Source organism: Sinocyclocheilus anshuiensis, unplaced genomic scaffold, assembly GCF_001515605.1.
Source record: "Sinocyclocheilus anshuiensis isolate Anshui unplaced genomic scaffold, SAMN03320099.WGS_v1.1 scaffold888, whole genome shotgun sequence".
Taxonomy (NCBI): domain Eukaryota; kingdom Metazoa; phylum Chordata; class Actinopteri; order Cypriniformes; family Cyprinidae; genus Sinocyclocheilus; species Sinocyclocheilus anshuiensis.
The window spans coordinates 595968-616350 of record NW_015549648.1 but is presented as its reverse complement, the minus strand read 5'-3'; the positions used below and the strand labels follow the sequence as shown (position 1 = coordinate 616350).

The window sequence follows — 20383 nt, the reverse complement described above, 5'->3', positions numbered from 1 at the left end:
CAAAAGTACAGAGGCTACACCAGAAGATACAAACCACTCATTAGCAAGAAGAATAGGAGATGAGCCTCAAAAATTCTGGGACAAAGTTTATGGACTGATGAGACAAAGATTAACTTTTACCAAAGTGATGGAAAGGCTAAAGTTTGGAGAAAAAGGAATCTGCTCATGATCCCAAACATACAAGCTCATCTGAACCACAGTGGAGGTAATGTCATGGCTTGGGCTTGCATCGCTTATTCTGGGATCTTAACTGATGATGTAACACATGACGGCAGCAGCAAAATGAACTCAGAAGTCTACAGAAACATTTTGTCTGCCAATTTACAGAAAGATGCAACCAAACTGATTGGGAGATCCTTCATCATGCAGCAAGATAATGACCCAAAACATAGTGACAAAGCGACAAAGGAGTTCATCAGGGGCAAAGTCAATCTCCAGACTTAAACCCCATGGAGTATGCATTTTACCTGCTAAAGAAGAGACTGAAGAACAAAACCAACAACAATTCAAAGAGGCTGCGGTGAAAGCCTGGAAAAGCATCACAAAAGAAGAATGCAAACGTCTGGTGATGTCAATGGGTCACAGGCTTGATGCAGTCATTGCAAGCAAAGGATTTGCAACTAAATATGAAGTCTTATTCCCTTTAATCTAGTTTAAGTCAATCTGTTCCAATACTTTTGGTCACATGAGCATTGGGTGGGTTCAAACAAAAGGTGCTATCTTCTAAGTTGTGTTTATCAGATCCAGATGAAAATACCTGGAAATTAAAGCTGAAATGTTGATCTCTTGTCTCATATTCATCTTTTGATGTCAATCCCAAATGTTTTCAGTCTACAGCAAAAATAAATGAATTGGCCTCACTGTTCCAATACTTTTGGAGGGGAGTGTATTATATATATATATATATTTTTTTTTTCTTCTGGGTGTGCACTTTTTTTTAATCTAGGTAATGTATTAAACAATAACAAATATTTAGAAGACGTTTGACATACCGCTGGCAATTTTAGCTTGAATGAAAACACAAGGAGGAATTGCACAAAACTAACACACACACACACACACACACACACACACAGGGTAAAAACTGCAACTGAACCACTGCATGAAAAACAACATACTTTAATCTGGGAAAACAAACAAACTAAAAACACAATTAAAGAAAAAACAAAAACAAAAGAAATCATGGGGGCACATTTTGTTCCTCAAATGTTTGAAATGTCTCATCAGGCTTTTGGCACTGAGTGGGGTCGCTGTCACTGTAGTGAAGCGCTCCTAACACGCTCTGCCTCACAGGGTGACCTGAGTATCAGCACAGTGCTTGTTTTTCTTCATCCAATCACATTTTTCTAAACAGTCAGAAAACATCCACTTCATCAATTTCAGCAGTTCAAGAAGTCCGATTTTTAAATCACAAGGTATATTTCCTCAATTAGATGTCACAAACTTCACTCTGGAAGTCACTGAGCCTTTTTAATGTTGGATGTTTGCCTGCAAAACAGACTTATCATCCAACTTTAAAGTGTTTTCTGAGTCAATATTATTGCACTGCAACATCTGAGCATGAAAACATCTACTGGAAGTTTGTGGTATGAGAGGTTTCAGACATTTGGAAGACGAAATCAAAGGGTCTGGGTGCAGGTTGAAGGGGAGGACAAGGATGACGGTAGGACATTAAGTTGCTCAAGTTGCATCATGTGCTCAAAGCAATTCATTCTTTAAGTAAGGCCTCAAACATATCAATAGATAAAGTGACAGACATGTGCTTATCCATTTTATATTGTGATCATTTTGAGAACAATGTCAATTAACCCAATGGATTTTGGATGAGAACACACAATGCAACAATGCAGCACTTAACAATACAAACATGACGTTCATTTAGACAAAAATGACAAAAGGAGTACCCAATACAACATATTATTTAAACAAAAATTCAGTTAAGGACAAAACCAATAGTGTAAACCCTTTCAAAGACTGCAGTTATAGAACTGGTAGTGGTTGACCTACATTAAGGTGTATTCGGTACCTCTCACATGTTAGGGCCTCTCCCATTTTAGTGAAAATGTGATTCATAGTAGTATTAAGCCTCCAACATACTCTAAGCAAACCTTTGCTAAATGTGTCAGAATGCATATTTGTAATGCAATGTGTAAAATGCATTCTCATCACTTCTGCAAGGGCCACAATAGTGGTCGGTTATATTTTAAGTCAATTACTGTCATAGCAGAACAACCATTTTTACAATCTTGCAAAGCAAGTTAAAGTTAGTTAAACTGATGATGTTTATAGCTAGTTATCTGAAATATAACCCATCAGGTTTAATGGCACAGACATTTTAAGTTAATGAGGTTTATTACTGCCACAGTAATGCAAGAATATATGTTATGTATGTACAACAGGTCAGTGTGCCTACAACATGTTGGCTAGGCATCTGTATTTTTGTACTTGCATAGAGTATGTTTCTGGCCTTAATGTCATTCACAGGGGTGGTTACTACTGCTTAAAATAAGAAAATGTAAGGTTTGCATGAATTGGGATTAAACTAACGCTCTACAGAATTCATGTCTATAAAAGCATAAAACCCTAAATGTTCCTGTGAGTTAACACTGAGTTAAAAACAAGGATAATAACGTATGTCTATTCATAGAATAGCATACCCCTCATTTCAGACACACCCTACTGCCAACGCAACAAATGAGACAAACCCTTAACATGGCCCTGAGTGCCTTACCGTGGGGAATTAAATCCACTGTCCACAGTCACACTGCTGGAGTCCATACTGTCCAATCGGGTAGAATGGACTGATTTTTGGCTGTTGTTGCTCTCACCTTCCTTGGGACTTAGAAAGGTAAGGTTCTTCTCAAACTTCCGTTGCAAATCCCGCTCTTTCTCCCGTTCCAGCAGCCATTGCATTGTCCCTCCCTCTTCTCGAACATTCTCTTCCACCCGGTTCTTATGACTAGTCTCCTCAGAGTCATCATCAGACACGTTATAATAGTCGAAGGTGGTTTCTGCGCATGAAGCCTGCTCCTGAGCTGAGGATGGTGGCACGGTCAGTGGTAGAGGTTTATCAAAATGCTCCTGAGTCTCCAGGACCTCTGTCGACTTGGTGTGAGAGGACTTACCTATCGTACCTGGCCTTGAGAGGCTGCTCTCCACATAGTCTGGAGGTTTGAACAAAGTCTCTTGGCTGTAAACCTCTGGCATTTTGTCCAAGTCACCTGAGTCGGGATTGTGTTGGTGCAACAATCGTCCATTGGGGAGATGCTCGGGGGTTTGGCTTGTTGACGCTATAGAAATACTACTTTGTCCCTTTGCTGACTGCTCTTTATATTCTATAGGGTGAGGTGGCGTAAGATGAGGGGTCAGTCGCTCTGAGGAGATCCCCTTCCAGACACTATCCGTAAAGTCATGGCTGGGTTTTGCAAGAGAAGGTGGGGCAGAGAGAGAGACTTCATTTGCTGCAGTGCACTGGAAATAGCCGTCTACTGGTGTTTTGGGAGAGCAAGACTTCAGGTCGTTGTAAGCAGGAAGACTATCCCTGCTTTTACTCTTCTCCAGCGTCCGGTAAAGCACAGCATCCTCTGAGGATCCTCTTCCAACATCAGGCACACAAATGTCAGAGTGTAATCTAGCAGCAGATAGCATGATGCGGGAATAGTGGGTCGCCTGCGCAGATGCCCTCAAAGTACCATCATCAGTATAGTACCGACTCCTGTCATCGAGACTGCACTCAAAGTCTTCTGGGCCTCCCAAGTATGGACCACCTAGTGGTCCCTTGGAGTTGTCCATGGAACGTGACCTTTCTTTGGCCTTGTCCGACCTCTCATTTCTTGACTTTCTCTCTTGCGTATGACTATGACTTCGGTGGACTTTGGAATGTGACTGTGCCCTAGAAGGTTCTGGGAATGGCATTTCTGTCCGCCGCTTTGCCAGTTCCCCAGAAACATCCCACTCTGGAGCGGTGGTAAAGTGAGACTCCACAATATTGGGGTTGCTGTGAATCATATACTTCCCCCTATTCCGCTCCATGGACATCATGGTTTCGCGTGGTGAACGTACCAATGAGGAGCTGTAGAATCTGTAATCCCGATCATAGGTTATGCCCAGATTGGATCCTTCAGACGGATCCCCCCTGGATGCACGTGTTTTGCTATGGGAACGCAAGGCCTTGCCCTGCTGGGCCTTTCGATGGCTGCGGCTCCTCTTGCTGCGGGCGCTCTGCTGAGCCGAGGAGTTGGCTTTGTTCCGCTGCGCCTTCTCCTCCTCCAACCTCTTCATTACAGCTGTGTGGCGAGCAAGGTTCTCCACCGTGAGATCTGGGTTGATCCGACGGATGATCTCCATCTCCACCTCTTTAGGAACAGTACTGGGTGTCTCCTCGTCCCGCAGTGGCCACTCCTCAGGTGGGAACTGGGCTGAAAATGTGACTAGATGTTTCGTCTTGTCCTTCTTGAAGCTCAACCTGAACAGCTTCAGGCCGAACTTCTTAGACTGCTTCTCCCCACTGCTGCTGCTTCCGTCTTTGTGTTTACTGTTCGTCTCTGTTTTAAACGGAAAACTAAGCGAACTCTTAATCTTCTCTGATGGCTGCTGCTGAGGGGGCGGAGACACAGGAGAAGACTGTTTATGCTCCTTAGGCCTTCTCTGTAAGGTTGAGGTATGCGTACTTGGGATGTCCTCCCGGTAACTGTTGTTGTAGGAGTCACTGTGGTTCTTGTGGTGAGGTCTTTCCCGGACACATCCCGAAGTGGAGGGTGTCATGGTACTCGAGTGAGGAGAGGTACACGGCTGCTGCTGCTGCTGCATGCGTTCCGGTATCCTCTCATCCAGGTGGTACCACTTGCTGTTAGTCCTAATGAGGGAAGGCGTGATGAAGTATGTCTGCTGGGTAACAATGAAATAACCCTCTGGGGTGGGGTAGATCTTCCGCTCTCGGACCAGCATGTTGAGCGTATGCCGCAGGATCTCCATACTTGGAGTGGGGACGCCTACCGGATAGAAAGATACAGAAGACAATCAGGTCAAATGCCCCAAATCAGATATCTTGATAACAACAATATCCATATTACACTGATATCACAATCTTAAAGGGTTAGTTCACCCAAAAATGAAAATTCTGTCATTAATCACTCACCCTCGTGCTGTTCCAAACCCGTAAGACCTTCGTTCATCTTCGGAACACAATTTAAGATATTTTTTATGAAATCTGAGGGCTCTCTGACCCTCCCATAGACCGCAAGGTAACTACCACATTCAAGGTCCAGAAAAGTACCAAGATGATCAACAAAGTAGTCCGTGTGACATCAGTGGTTCAACTGTAAAGTTACGAAGCTACGAGAATACTTTTTTGTGCAAAGAAAACAAAAATAACGACTTTATTCCACATTGTCGTCTCTACTGCGTCACTTTGATTTTTTTTGTTTTCTTTGCACAAAAAAGTATTCTCGTAGCTTCGTAACTTTACAGTTGAACCACTGATGTCACACGGACTACTTTGTTGATCATCTTGGTACTTTTCTGGACCTTGAATGTGGTAGTTACCTTGCGGTCTATGGGAGGGTCAGAGAGCCCTCAGATTTCATAAAAAATATCTTAAATTGTGTTCCGAAGATGAACGAAGGTCTTACGGGTTTGGAACAGCACGAGGGTGAGTGATTAATGACAGAATTTTCATTTTTGGGTGAACTAACCCTTTAATATGATTGTACACAAGGTGCATTTGTACATGATGACCAATATTAAAATGGGATTTAAAAACTACATGTAACTTTTTAAATCAAGTAATTACAATTCTTCCGTTTATAACAACTAGGGGTGGGTGATATACTGGTAGTCACAATTAACTGTTAGAAATTAATCAACCGTAGAGCTTGACTGTCGTCTCTATCATGGTTACACAGTCATGTGACATTGCTGTGCTACGTGGTCATGAAAACGTATCGTTTGCACACATTTTTTAAGCATTGCGGTTTTAAAAAAGTGATTATAAGCCATTGAAACGCAATCAGCAGTGAAAGGGAACTCTTAAAGTAACAGCAATCTAAAATTCCTGCTCTTTGTCATTCATGTTAATCAAACAAAAAAGAGATGGAGAATCTCTCACTGCTCTTGACTAAATCACTTTTGTAACTTTAATAAGAATATATATTTAAATTTACACAGTGAAGAATATGCAGTGTTTTTATACATTTGATTACTTTATACAATGTATGTAGCATTTCTTATTTATTTGTCCTACTGTAGTTTTTTGTCCTATTGCTTGTAATTAGTTTCTTATTCTTATTTAATTGCAGACTGTTTACTTGTCTTCAGTGAGTTTTTTTTAATTTAGGCTAGTATTCGTTTTTGCGATACTCACATTGGTGACAGGAATTATGAAATTTCTATGATATCAAAACTCTTCATGTGATAAAGACCTTATTTAAATAAAAAATAACTACATAGTGATATATATTGTTAGTAGTTACCATGAAATAAAATTACTTGTATCGTAATATAAGATTTTGGTCATATCGCCCTGATAACTGTGTTTACTGTGAATTATTCATTGGCTGCCTTTCATATCATCCATGACACATCAGAGTGTTTATATCTGCATATAAGCCGAGCACATAAAAATACTTTCATTAAATTCCCACATTCTCATTCTGTCCTGTTTCATACTATGTGTATGGGTGTGTTTAATACAGCATATAGACATGACACAGTGGTGGCTGCCCTCCCTGCCTGGTTGACTGGTTTCACAGATTTGCTCCTCTGTTGGGATTACTCCCCGTTACATCATGGAGTTCTTAAAGCCAGCCTAGTGTGACGCAATACACCCCCCTCCCACCTACTGCAGCTAAAATGCAGCAGGCAAAACCCCATTCAAACATCCACGTTTTGGGGGGAGAGTCTACAGTATATGTCTCTGTCTGCTCTATATACCTCTGTGGTCTAAGTAGAGATATTTCTGATGATAGCTTAGGTGAGTGCATTTGCGATGTCACAGTTCTAAAGGAAAACACAAAGTCTGTGAGCATTTTTTTCCACTCCTGAACTCTTTTCAAACAGTACAGAAGCATCAACATGTGTCAAAATATGGAGTTAAAGAGTTGCTTGATCGCTGTTTGTCATTTACATTTGTAGTCCAGAGCACTTCTATATGTAGACACTGAGGTGGAGAAGGGTTGCCTGTACTTACATCATAGTTGCTGCTTAGTTTCCCTGTCAATGAGGTGCAATCCTAATTCAACTTTACAAGCACTCTCTCCCTCACTCACTCTCACACACACACACTTAAATGACTGTCTAATCCAATCGAGAACAACAGCCTTTCACTTACTGCAGAAATTCACTTTGGTTCTAAAGATCTACAACTGTTGAGTTGAGAAGTTCCTCAAGATCTTCTTGAAAGATGTGTTACATTCAAATTACTATTGAACATGTTTGCAAGTTTGGACACCCCTATTCCTTATTTTTTATTAGCATTAATAAAATAGTTTTCAAAAACATGAAATAAGACAAATGGAAGTATTGAATGGGATGGGAACATGACCCTGGCTGGACTTCAACAGCACTACAGCTCTAACCAGCAGACATTTTTGTGTTAAACTGGCATAAAAAGAAAAAGCCATCTCGATATGCATCAACACAGACAAATGTCCATTCTTTCTAACCCAATACTGGGAAACACTTCAGAGAGTTTTATAAAAAAATAGGGCTGCACGATAAATCGCATGATAAGATGCGCATTAAATATCGCATGCGATTTATCGTGCAGCCCTATAAAAAAATAATAATTCATCATTAGCAGCATCCAATGAATGTGGCTGAGTGTACCCTAAGACACCAGTCTAATCCTAAAATCTCCATTAAATAACCAATGACCATTTTTCTTTCATTAAGTGTAATGATACACTCCTAAAAAAAGATAACTTTAACTCAACAACTAATTTTTTTTCTCTTTTAGATTACACAGAAAAAAACATTAGAAGAATACACTGAGCCTGTGTTGCAAAACTTTCAATCTCAATGTTTTACGTTCAGATGTCAGAAAAAGGGTGCATTTTTTCTCCAAACAAACAGACTTTGACCTGAATTGGAAAATGAGGAGCCAAGCAATAATATGATGCTGTGTGCCTCACCAAAATAAAGACTTCTTTTTATGACAGGAACTATGCAACATCCTTAGCAGCTTTTTCCAAAATAAACATCAATGGATTTGAAGCCAAAACCGAAACTTCATGGGGGGGGCTGGAATTTTCTATCCTGCGATACTTGCAGTGAGATGAACTGCTACATGAGTCATATGAAAATGTGCTCTGTGGAATAACATATTACATTTCAATGATGCCTGTATGCTTTATTTGTACAGCCAATGCATCCCATATGAGCCTCTCTCCAACAGACTTTTATCTGTCTAACATAAAACAATCCCCATATGACTTTTACCAAGACTCTGGAATGCATATATACATGTATTATTTTGGCAGATGCTTTTATCTAAAGTGACTTACAACAGTTCAAGGTAATAGGGCTGGCTAAAAAAATATCGATATCTCGATATTAATCGATTCTCATTTTTACAGAACGATATCGATTCTTAAATCCCAAGAATCAATTAGTCTAGCCTGTTTTCAGTTAATGGACAGAACATTGAAGGGCACTTCCCATCCAATATATCGCAATAAGCATTGTGCTTTGGTACTTTTAATATGAAACAAAGTCTCCGATTTCAAATTCTGTCCATTGTATTGCAGTATTCAAACAATAAATGCCGTTTTGCCGCTGTTTAATGGAGTAACAGATCGCTGTAGCGCCTCAGTTCAACAGACGCGGCAGCGCGAGGCGCACGTGAACTGATCATCTCCTCCACATTAATACCAGTTTCAGCACAAAATAAACATGACTAAACTTCCGAAAGTAAGTTAAAAGAAAGAGTACAACTTTAAAATCCATATCCTGTCTCATGTAATCGCTCAATCAGTGTTTCCTCTTTGCAAAGACGTCAATATAACGTCTTGTAAACAATGTCACGTTAAGTCACATTTACCTCATTAATCAGATGGAAAAATAAACTGTAGAGAGGGGCATTTTGCTAAATATATGCACCATATAACATATTCATTATAAATTTGACTGTTCTTCAATGTTTAATTTATGTTTGAATAAATCCATCAAGTGTTTATGACAGCCACCATTATGTTTATATTTAAAAAGACGAATTGGAGTAGAAATATTATTATGTAATTGTAACTTTATTATTTTAAAAACTTCATTAAGTGTAATTTTAACAAATCAGTAAATTTTAACCTTCAGTATTATAGTAATGTAGTACCAACTGACTCTCATGTATATTTTACAGCATTAGTTGAGAGATTTTTTTTTTCCTTGAGAAAATTTGGGATGTACTGTACCTGATATATATCCAAAATAATCGATATTGAATCGAATCGAAAGCTTGTGAATGAGAATCGAATCGAATCGTGAAATTTGTGTCAAAAAACAGCCCTACAAGGTAACCTTACAAACCGAATCAAACCAAATTAAACTCAGGTACCATATTCACACACACGGATTCTGACCTGCCTTCTTGATGCTAGTATTATCGTCCAAGTGGAGAGGTTATGATCCAGGTGTGTAAATGTACAGCTTTGTGTTCAGGGCGTGAGCTGAAAGGATGAGGTCATTATTCTATAGCAACCTCAGCATTCGCTACTGATTCTATAGCAACCGCATTGCCTCACAACATAAGGGACACAGAGCTCATTATGACTCAGCATCTGCTGCATCTTTACAGCTCACTCTCACATGACATAATCAACATCACACTACTGAGCTGCTGAATCTGACAAATCTGTTTGGCACAAAAAACATGACTGACATGCAATGAAACAATTAGGGCAGTGCCAATACAATTTGGGCTAGACAATATATTGAACAAACCACAATATATTTGCTATGATTTTTCTAGACATGTCAAATTAACCAATAATCTTGAATATGGCAATTATTTTTTAGCCATCAAATTGACTAAAGACCAACTTCACAATCTTTCCTTGTTTCTTGCATATTTGATTTAAATGGCTTGACTATCTAGTCAGAAACCAGGAACTTTAGCTATATCAACCAGTCATAGTGTGCATTTGCATAGTTTACACTTCAATTAATAATGGATTATTATTAGTGCTGTCAAAATTAGCGTTAACGCATGCGATTAATTTTTCCAGTTTATCCGCATTAAAAATATTTAACGCAGTTAACGCAGGGGCAGACCTAGGGTTGGCCGTCCCACGCACAACTGCTGCTTCTGTCTCTTTTTTTCTTGATAAGAATTGCATTTATTCAGATGAAGAACATCTTTACGACCACATCAAACAAGAGACAGATGTGCATTTCAACTTCGCCTCAGCGCCAGGCGCTAGTCAAACGATGTTGAAATGGTACAGGTGGCAAGGAGCTTCAAGAGAACATCAGTGAACTGCGGTCAGATGAGATGTTGTCAGGCCATATGTTTAGTAAAAGCTAATTTTCCTGTCCTGTCAGCGGTTATACTGTGCTCGTAGGGCATACTCTGCAATTGCACACAAAAATACGGCGGTGCGCGCTGTAGCCTATATCATTTCAGTTTAAAGTGTGAATGAAACTACAAGCATGCGTGTCAGATCCGTGTCACATTCAGCAGCAGCAGCAGCTCTTAAAGTAATAGCAGCCAAATAACCTAATAACCCATCAGCAATCAAAGATCAAAAGAAAAAGCAGAAAATAGAAATCAATCATTTTTGTAGCTTTAAGGATTCATCTATATTTAATTTAGAATTTAGTGTTTGATAACTTTATTAAATTTCTGTATATTTCCTACTTGCTGAATGGCAAAGGTAAATATGACATTTATTATAATATATACTAGGGCTGCCCCCTAATAGTCGACTAATCGTTAGTCAACTAGAAGAGGCTTGGTCGACCAAAATGTTATTAGTCGCTTAGTCGCAGAAAAAAAATAATTAAAAAAATCCACAGGAGAAAGTCACGCAGTCCGTGATGGGCAGATCGTTAACGGTTGATCTTTGTGGTAATGCAGGACATCCAAACACTCACCTATCATTCATCGACCTCAAATATAACTTATCATCTGAAATATGTAAGTATTAGCAACTTTACATGGCTGCTCAATCTAATGTTAATCTAGAGAAATGTGCGCTGTTCAAGTGTCTGTGCGGAGTGTGGAAGCTGAATAGTAGCGATCACTGCAGGACAGATGGAGGCGCCGGTGCGGTCACTTGCTCTTAAAATACTCCCTCATTTTTGGTCATTCAGATAAGAGCAATACATCTTTCGAATCGGTAAAGACTATGTTTATTTGTGTGCACTCACAATAACAACAAAATGCGCTTTTGTAAAATAATGAAAGCAAACAGGATGCCCTTTCTGCCGTTTCGGTCTCTGCGAATTTGAGTGCGAAACTCCGTGTAGGCCTAGGCTATATCCTTGCCTTACAGACATTAAAAATATATCTATAGAGAGTGAAAAGTCTACTTTCAAATGAACCAATTCAAATGGAATACAAATATTCTTAGATTATGTAATCTGTAAGAAACATGCATAAAGGCGCATCACTACTGCGGAGATTACGAGTCAGTGTCGCCGACTTCATCTCTTAAACTGAAAACAAAGAATGTACTAGTTTATCAAATTATTAAAATGTTAATGCAGTCTCCTTACTGTTTTTCCCTGACACATTCATAATCATTACTTCTGCAGTGCGCTGTGGCAAGCTTTATGCGTGTGCTTGAGCGCCTATTAGGCTATTTAGGCAATTAAAGGCTCATTATAATAATTTAAATGGTTTATTAATAAACGTGCAATTATTCGACTAATGCTTAAAATGAACGACTATTAGTCGACCAGAAAAATCCTTAGTCGAGGGCAGCCCTAATATATACGCTAGTCAACATTTGAAGTGAATCAAAACCTTTCATCAAAGTTGTCCTAAAACCAATATGTGTTTCTTTCACAATTCATGCATAACATGTAAGTCTGTTGCTGGAGGAATGGCAAGCCATCCCTCAACATAATATCCAAAACCTTATCTCAAGCATGCACAGGCGATGTGAGGCTGTGATCAATGTCAGAGGTGGTAACACTGACTACTGGCTGGTTGTCTCAAAGCATAACGTTTGTTGTTTCTTGTTCATGACTTGTTTGTCGCATTTGTTAAACCATGCAACATGTGCAATAACATCTTGTTTTGTTGAACTGAAAAAGCTTTCTTTCCCATTTTGGGTCCTGCTTCAAGCTCTGACGCTCCGACGCTCCACACAGAGTGACTACAGTACAGTACAGTACAGTATCCAGTGCATCACCATTATGACCATTGTGCTGGATCCTTGAGGCACTCCAAAGACACTACACTGCTGCACTGCAGGCAATAATGTTTAAGAGGCATTTCTAGTCCATTGTGACTTCAGGTGAATCACAGAAGTACTGAACAACCAACAGTTTTTTTGGTGCACTCTTGTCTTTACGAATGTGTGACAAGCCACTTCATACCTTGTGACAAACAATCATGTCTGGGCACCATCAAAAGTGATGAGGCATGAAATTCCATTGATGACAACATTGATTAATAGCAGACTTAGCCTACATGTTATACATGAATTTTGAACAATACCCGTTCTTGTATTAGGACAACTTTGATTAACTTTTTTGATCCACTTCAAATGTTGACTACTGTATATATAAAATAAATGTTAAATTAGATAGCTCTCAATTATACACTGTAATGTTGAATGGCTATAGTCAATGGTTAAATATTAGGAAAAAGAGCAGTTTCACTATGTGTGTACTGTTAACATTAGTATCAGTGATACTCGCATTCAGTCATAAAAAAAAAAGCCATTAAACAAATTTTTAAAATTTACTGTCTTACTTGAAGATTGAATGTGAAATTACTGCAATATAATAGTATATTTAAAAACTTTAATGCTAGGTGGGATTAATTGCACTTAATTGCGAATAATTAAAAAAATATGCAATTAATTAGTAAATTTTTTCATCAGTTCACAGAACTATTATTATATATAAATAAACAACTAAAACCAACATTTCATAAAAAAATATATATTTGCGTGTTTGCATCACACTTTAAGTCTATTCATTCACTATGTGTGTCCTGTTAACATTTTGTTACGACCACATCCCCTGAGAAAATACTAAAACACATTTTCCCTCATAATCCAACCACTAATTTCAGCAAAACATCATTATCCTGTGCTGTGTTTCTGCAAAATAGCATATAACAACGGATGTTAAACATTCCGTATCACTGCTGTGACCACATCATTGTTTATAAAGCTCCAAATATGAGACTTTACCCAGACGTTCCAGGATATGGCTATTATCATGTGCAAATGGCCGTGTAAACGGTTACAATTTGTGTTACTGGCAAAAACTGAAGAAACTAAAATCACTGAGCCATTATAAAACAGATTTAGCATGTAAAACTTACAGATGCTTTGAGCAAAACGAAAGATTAAAAAAATAAAGATGCAAAAAGATAATTCTTCATTATGATTTTTTTTGTATTGTGACATTATTTTAAAAGGTGTTGAAGTGCATTTTCTTTACAGATTTTCTGTGATATCATTGAAGGACGTTACCTGGGAAGCATGTTGCTAGGTGTTCGATGAGAGTCTCTTGTGTGACAGTCTTACGAGCGGAGTTCATGGCAGAAATGGCCAGGCACAGGATTTCTCCCAGTGGGATGAACTGGGATTGGCTGATGGGAGACATGCTGATGGGAGACACATCACCTGCAAAGGACAAAGATCAAAGGTCAAAGATTCGCTCAGTGTAGCAGAGGTGAAAGGTTAAAAGGCTGCAGTGCTTGCTTTAATGCAGTACAAGTGTCATGACTTTCTAGAGGAACTGATCAAAAGTTATAATGTGTAAGGTCATGTTTAAACACACACACACACACACACACACACACACACACACAATACACTAATAATAGAACAATTAATTGCCCAATATTCACCATTTTGAGATTATCTGCATCACTCAATATAATCTCTAAAAAAAAAAAAACACTATGGATGCACAGATAGCAATAAAGTTCTGGCACAAAACGATAAGTCAACAATTATTGTCATGTTATGGCAAATAATAAATGGCTGTTATTCAAATTCTCTATTATGTGCTTAAAAACTAAAATAAAAAACACTTAAAAGATTTTTTATTATAAAAACAATAGAAAATATTTTTAAATAGAGTTTTCAATGCTAAAGAGTTTTAAATGGTACAAGTGAATTTTTGCAACACATTATAACAGAGACTATGAGATTTGATCAATATTATATTTAACTGTTTTAAAATTATAAATGAGTGCTAGGTGATGGCAAAGAGCATGAGGTAAAAATGTAATCTAAATGTAATCAGAATGTAATCTAGTGTAATCTAATCAGAATGCAATCTAAATGTAAAAATATGCAAAAATGAGCATGCCCAAGTAAATATCAATTAATAAAAAGGTCACTTATACCAATATGGTGGCAATATACTGTTCATACCTAGATAAGTAAGTGTTCACTTCATTTCTGCAATTTTTCTATAAATCTAATTTGCTGTCATTATTTTGTATTATGTATATTAACATTATATTGGTCGCAAATATCGGCAATGACATTTAAAAAAAAACCTTATCAGCTGACCCCTAAAACACACTCTCAAAACCGCACCTTGGCAAGAAATTGCTGGCAGTGCAACAAAAAACACTTTCCAACGTTTTAATCTTCAGTCTCTGTTTTTGAAAAGCGCTGCAGCAGAAATGACAGATCCTACCTTTAGCCTACTTCTGAGATTAAACCTTTGCCCTTGACACAACTCTATCATCCTTTACCGACTTAACACTTGCTCTCTGGACCGACCCACATTCTGTACTACTCAAGACCTCTCCCAAAAATAGCACAGAACATCTGGTGCTAGAACCTCCAGTACAGACCCTGGAAGAGACACTCAGAGAAGGCAACACAACCAGCCAGCAGGCCTTGGCACCTGGGTAAGAAGCTCAGCATGGATCCCTGGCTCTTAGGATCCAAATCGGGCTTATCAGGCGTGCAAAGTGAGGACAGAAACATACTGGTAATGCACCTTCCTGGCTGGTGAAGAACAAGGGTAAGCTGATTAAGACAAAACACATGTACACAAAGTGAACTAGTGTCCATGTGAAGATGGAAAGCAACAATAAGACACGCTGGGGGTGGGCAGACTGATAAAGATGAAACATTGACCTAAGATCTGTCTGATGCAGGTTATCAGGGACGGTAGATGCAGGAATCTGATTGTAGATGAACATGAAAGGTTGAACTATAGATATGCATAGGTGTCCCATTTACACTGTGGCCTGGTGCCAAGCAGGTTGTCAAACCTGCTCAAAAAACCCAGGTGTTCAAGTAACACGAGATTAACAGGACACTAGACAAGTGAGCAGTTTGGGTTCAAAGGCGATCCCAGCAAAAACATATGTAGAATTAAGAATATCCTTTAGTATGACGTCACCTGAGAAATATCAGACTTAAGTGCAAAACGAGAGTCTAAAGACGTACTGAATAACCTGACTATGCACAGACCGCATATTGCATGTGTACTGCACGCAAACATGCCAATTGCTGGCTGAATCTTACTTAATTTACCAGAAAACAAAGTCGTGCTACAAGGAAGACCTAATCAAATAGATTTTTCTAGGTTAGTTGCATTAAATCCTTTGAATATACTCAGTTTTGAGGCACGTAGTAGGAATTCAATGAGATATCCATGAACATTTAATTCTGCCTTATCTAAAATTCTGTCCAGCCAAAAGCAATAAAAGTACTAATTATTTTCCTGATGCAGAGAAAAGTCTTCACACATGTGCCTAAGTCAAAACTGCAGTGAAATTATCTGAATTGGTAACAGGGTTACTAAAATTAACAAAAACTATTCTCCTTAATAAAATAAACTTTAACTGAAATAAAATATTAAACTTTAAACGTATTTTATTTCAGCTAGTTGTCAAAGTAACATTTTTATTCAGTTCAACCTGATGTACTAACATAAAAAAAAAAACTGTATACTATAGGTTTAAATTGTATTTTTAATTGTATACATATTAAAAAAAGATAAATGATAAAAACACAAAACATTAACTAAAATTAAAATGAAAAAAATCAAATCAAATCTAATAAAAAAACATATACCATAAAAGTATTTTAAGCAGCAGGTATCATGAACTTATATTTAACAATTGTTCACGAACTACTGTTCATTGCTAATTTGTGTTAAATCATACAACTGTTAATCTCAATTTAATTTCAAAGTATTTAAAGGGCAAGTTATTTATTTTTCATTGGCTCAAGTTACAAAATATAGATGTGAATCATTACCCTACATTTTTTAAATTGGATGAATGAAAACATTTTTTCAGTGTATAATAAAGTATTTTCTAATAAAGTCTTCTAATCTTCTGATAAAGTATACTAATAAAGCATTTCTCAACTTCACGGTTAATTCATGTTAGCTATTGCATTAATGTTTACGCACAAAACTTTACTGTAAAGTTTTTCCCACACAGGTCTATTATTGTGTTATCTATTTTATACAAATTCCACTCTAAAAAGCACAAAAACAAAAGAAACAGTACTTACTTTGCATGCTGGTAAAAAAAAACAAAAAAAAAAACCTCTTTCTGAATAAGTGGGAAGTTGCTGGCCAGAATAAGATGCAAATTGGACCAAACTTCGACTAATAAGCAAATGAAAAAAAATTAGAATAAATATTAACAAATACATTTTTAAGCAACAGTTGCATAACTAAACACTTAAACTTCCTAATCATGCATACATTGAAGTCATTTTATGCCGTTTCCTCATCATCACTGGTGTAGGACTCTCTAACTCCCCTGCGAGATATTTTACGCCAGACCACCTCTCCTCACAGACATGACATCACTGTTTTCCTTCTCCTTCCAGGAAAGAGCTCCAACCGCCCGACTGGGACTGCGGTCCTGCGGCCCAGTCACTCGTGACCACAGACACTGTATAGTAAACACACTGCAGTCCAAACATCACCTCGCCAGCGGTCAGAGCGATTTCTCACAGTTCATCACTACAATACATCTCGCACAGAGCTCCTCAACTAGAAAACCTTATCTGCACTAGTGTAGAACAAAAAGTGAAGGGGACACATAAATCTTATCAGGGTGGATCATGAATAATTAGGGGACGCACTTTTTTTGATTCGCAAATCAACTGATTTGCTGAAAGGCAGGTAAGAGGGAATTAACCAATGCTTGCCTTAAAGCACACCATAGGTTTAAAATGAAAACAAATGCTCTGTTGAGTCACTTCTAAAAATAAAGCTCCCATCGAGAAACTAAGAAAAAGGCATGAATGATCCAAATCTTCATTACGTTTTTCCTCAACACACAAGTGTACTTTGGCATAATTGCGGTTTTCAGATCAAGCTGGGTCTTATTCCAGAAAAATTGGTTTCATTACACAACAGTCGTAGTGAAAGAGGACAGAGGGGAGGAGCTGCTCTCTGATTCCTGAGTGAGCTTTGATCTCTCTGATGGTCCATGCGTGTTGTGATGGTGGTGATAGCATTCAGCAGCAGGATGCGACCAGCTCTCTGCATTACAATGAGTCCTGAAACTCAAACATTGCCATCAAACTGTCATGGTGTGTTCGGACTAAAAGACTAGCGGCCAGAATTATTTATTTAAAATAAAACAGGAGACGATGAAAAACAATAATGAAAAACTACTGGGAAAAAAACTACCAACAAATATACTCGATTCTGAGAAATGATAATGATGCTCAACTTTTGTAAACAAATTATGGTTAATTTCAAGACAGACATCACTGAGAATAACAACTCACAGCTCAGGGAGTCGGATGTCGATTCAGTGGGTTAATTTAGAAAAAAAAATCATCAGAATGATTCAAAGCAGTAAATGCTGAGTTTGTGAGTCTTTGTACAAATTATTAAAAGAACCAGTTCATCTGGGTTTGTTTTCCTGCCCAGCTCCTTAGATAAGCATGTTCAACTATGCATACATAGAGTTGTGGTATTGGGTATAAATATTGTGGTACAATATTTAGGCAAAATAAGAAAAATGTACACATCTTCATTCTGTTCAAAAGTTTAGACCCCTCCTCTTAATGTATAGTTTTCCTTTCTGGATGTAAAAACATGGACCTCAAATTATAGTTTTCGTTGGAATGGGTTCAAATACAAAAGAGATGCTGGAAAACCAAAGAATTTGTGGGACCTGAAGGATTTTTCTGAAGAATAGGCAGTTGAACTGCTCAGGACAAACAAGGGACTCATGAACAACTATCACAAAACAAAAGCAAACAAACAGCTGTGGATCATGCAGTTACAACACAGTATTAAGAATGAGGGGTATGTAAACTTTGGAATGGGGTCCTTTTTCCTTCCTTCAACTATTATTTTCTCTTGTGAACGTACTTTATGTGAAATATCTTATTCAGGACAGTACTAAATAAAAATAACATGCATTTTGTATGATCCCTTTTATTTTGGTAAAATAATGAACATTTTGCAGATACCGCAGTGTATGTAAAATTTTGACCACAACTGTACATTATACTCGCATAAGCCATTATATATTATTTAGCATATTTCAACTTCTTGATTGTTTGCATCATAACAAAATGTAAACATCCATCTTTAATCTGCTTAATACGACTGAGGCACAAATATATTAAGATATTATAAGCATTAACATCATGACCTTTTCTGTGTGTTTGTGAAAAGCAGTATACAAATAAATTTGACTTGATAAAATCATTTGCTTGTGAATTTAACTACACGGAAACTAATGATGATGGCACATTATTACAAATGATCATGATCACTTTTTTTTTTACTTAAGCACATATTGTTACTACAGTAAAATAAGGGTAAGTTCATAATTAGCTATTAATAATGTAAACAGAAATGTTCTGAAAGCTTCTTGCACTAAAATATGGTTTTACGTTCGTAAAAAAAATGTAAAGGAGAAACAATTATTACAAAAAAGCATTTAAAAAAAAAATTACTTTAGATAGCATATGAGCATGCATGATGCATATGCATTCAGTGCCACGGAATATATTAAAATATTATGGCACTTTATCTGTACTTTATAGTAAGGGAAGCCTTAAAAAACTCTAAACAGAAATACTGAATTAAACTTCCAGATGCCCTGGGTGGAAAAGCTTGTCAGAACTGAACCGTGGAAACTTTCACAGATAGCTGGGACACCAGGAAGTGACCTCACACACAACAAAGAGCTGCATTATCAGAAGCAAGATTGAAAACATGTTATGTTGCTGTCAGCTTTAACCCCCAGCAGGGAGACAGGAAGAGAATGGCAGACATTTTCAGACCGTCCTCCTCTAACAGTAGGCCCGTAGCAGGGGGCTCGCCTGATGGCTGATGGGGGGGAAAGACACCGACACAAGTGCCGAGGGGTTTAAAACAGTCTGTTTTTATCTGATCCCGCCTGCAACAGCTGCATCACAGCCCTGGTGAGATCAGCACGTCCCCGACAGGGTTAATACAACACAAGCATGCAAAAAAATCAAGCATGACGTGACACGGAGAGAAAAAGAGGATGATAGAGAGACAACCATCCTTGAACGTGAATGCGTTTTGCTCCGGAGGCGTTTTCGCCGTCGGATAATGGAGGAGGAGGTACGCAGAAGACGCACTCACGCCTGACGCCGCCGTAGTAAACAATCCCCCCACAGCTTGGGTTCTTTGTCCAAACACCTCCCGATCAACCCCACCCCCTTTTGTGATTCATTCTGAAAACGCCACGGCACGCAGCCTAATTACGGCATGCAGCAGACGAACATGCGACAGAAACAGCCGTGCCTGCGATGAAAGAGAGAAGAAGATCAAGCTCTACCTTGGTTTATTCCGTGCGGCTCCAGCTCCTAAAAATCCAAGCAGACTTTGGAATCCTTCTGAGAGCCTTCCACAGACAAATGAGCATTCACTCCAGGGTCTTACCCAGCATGCTCTGGTCCACACAAAGAGAGGGGAGGTGTGTAGTGGGCGGCCCTTTCGGAAAAGGTTGTTATGGTAACGCATCCCTGTTGAACATACCTAGTGCATGTCCATGTCCGTCCATCCATATTTTCTCTCTTTCCGATGCTCAGCTTCATCTTCCACAGATTTTTCCCACATTCTGTTAATTAATAATTAAAGGAATCAGGCTCAGTGCAGTCATTCCTATGCGAAAACTGTATTGTGTGGAAGAAGATTCCTGTTTTTCTCCACACACACACACACACACACACACACACACACACACACACACACACACACACACACACACACACAAAAA

The 20383-nt window shown here is 38.3% G+C and overlaps 1 protein-coding gene across 3 annotated transcripts in view; it reads right to left on the bottom strand.

Moving 5' to 3' along the window:
- Nucleotides 1–20383, bottom strand: part of LOC107660172 (storkhead-box protein 2-like) — a 78714-nt gene that overhangs the window by 4277 nt on the left and 54054 nt on the right. For 2 of the 3 annotated variants that reach the window (XM_016449413.1, XM_016449414.1), the window contains exons 2-3: nt 13644–13796; nt 2732–4991 (exon numbers count right to left, since the gene is read on the bottom strand). In XM_016449413.1, the coding sequence (XP_016304899.1) occupies nt 2732–4991; nt 13644–13796 (2413 nt within the window). Of the gene's footprint in view, nt 1–2731; nt 4992–13643; nt 13797–19942; nt 20006–20383 lie in introns of those variants that run through there. The other variant, XM_016449416.1, reaches the window with a different exon arrangement.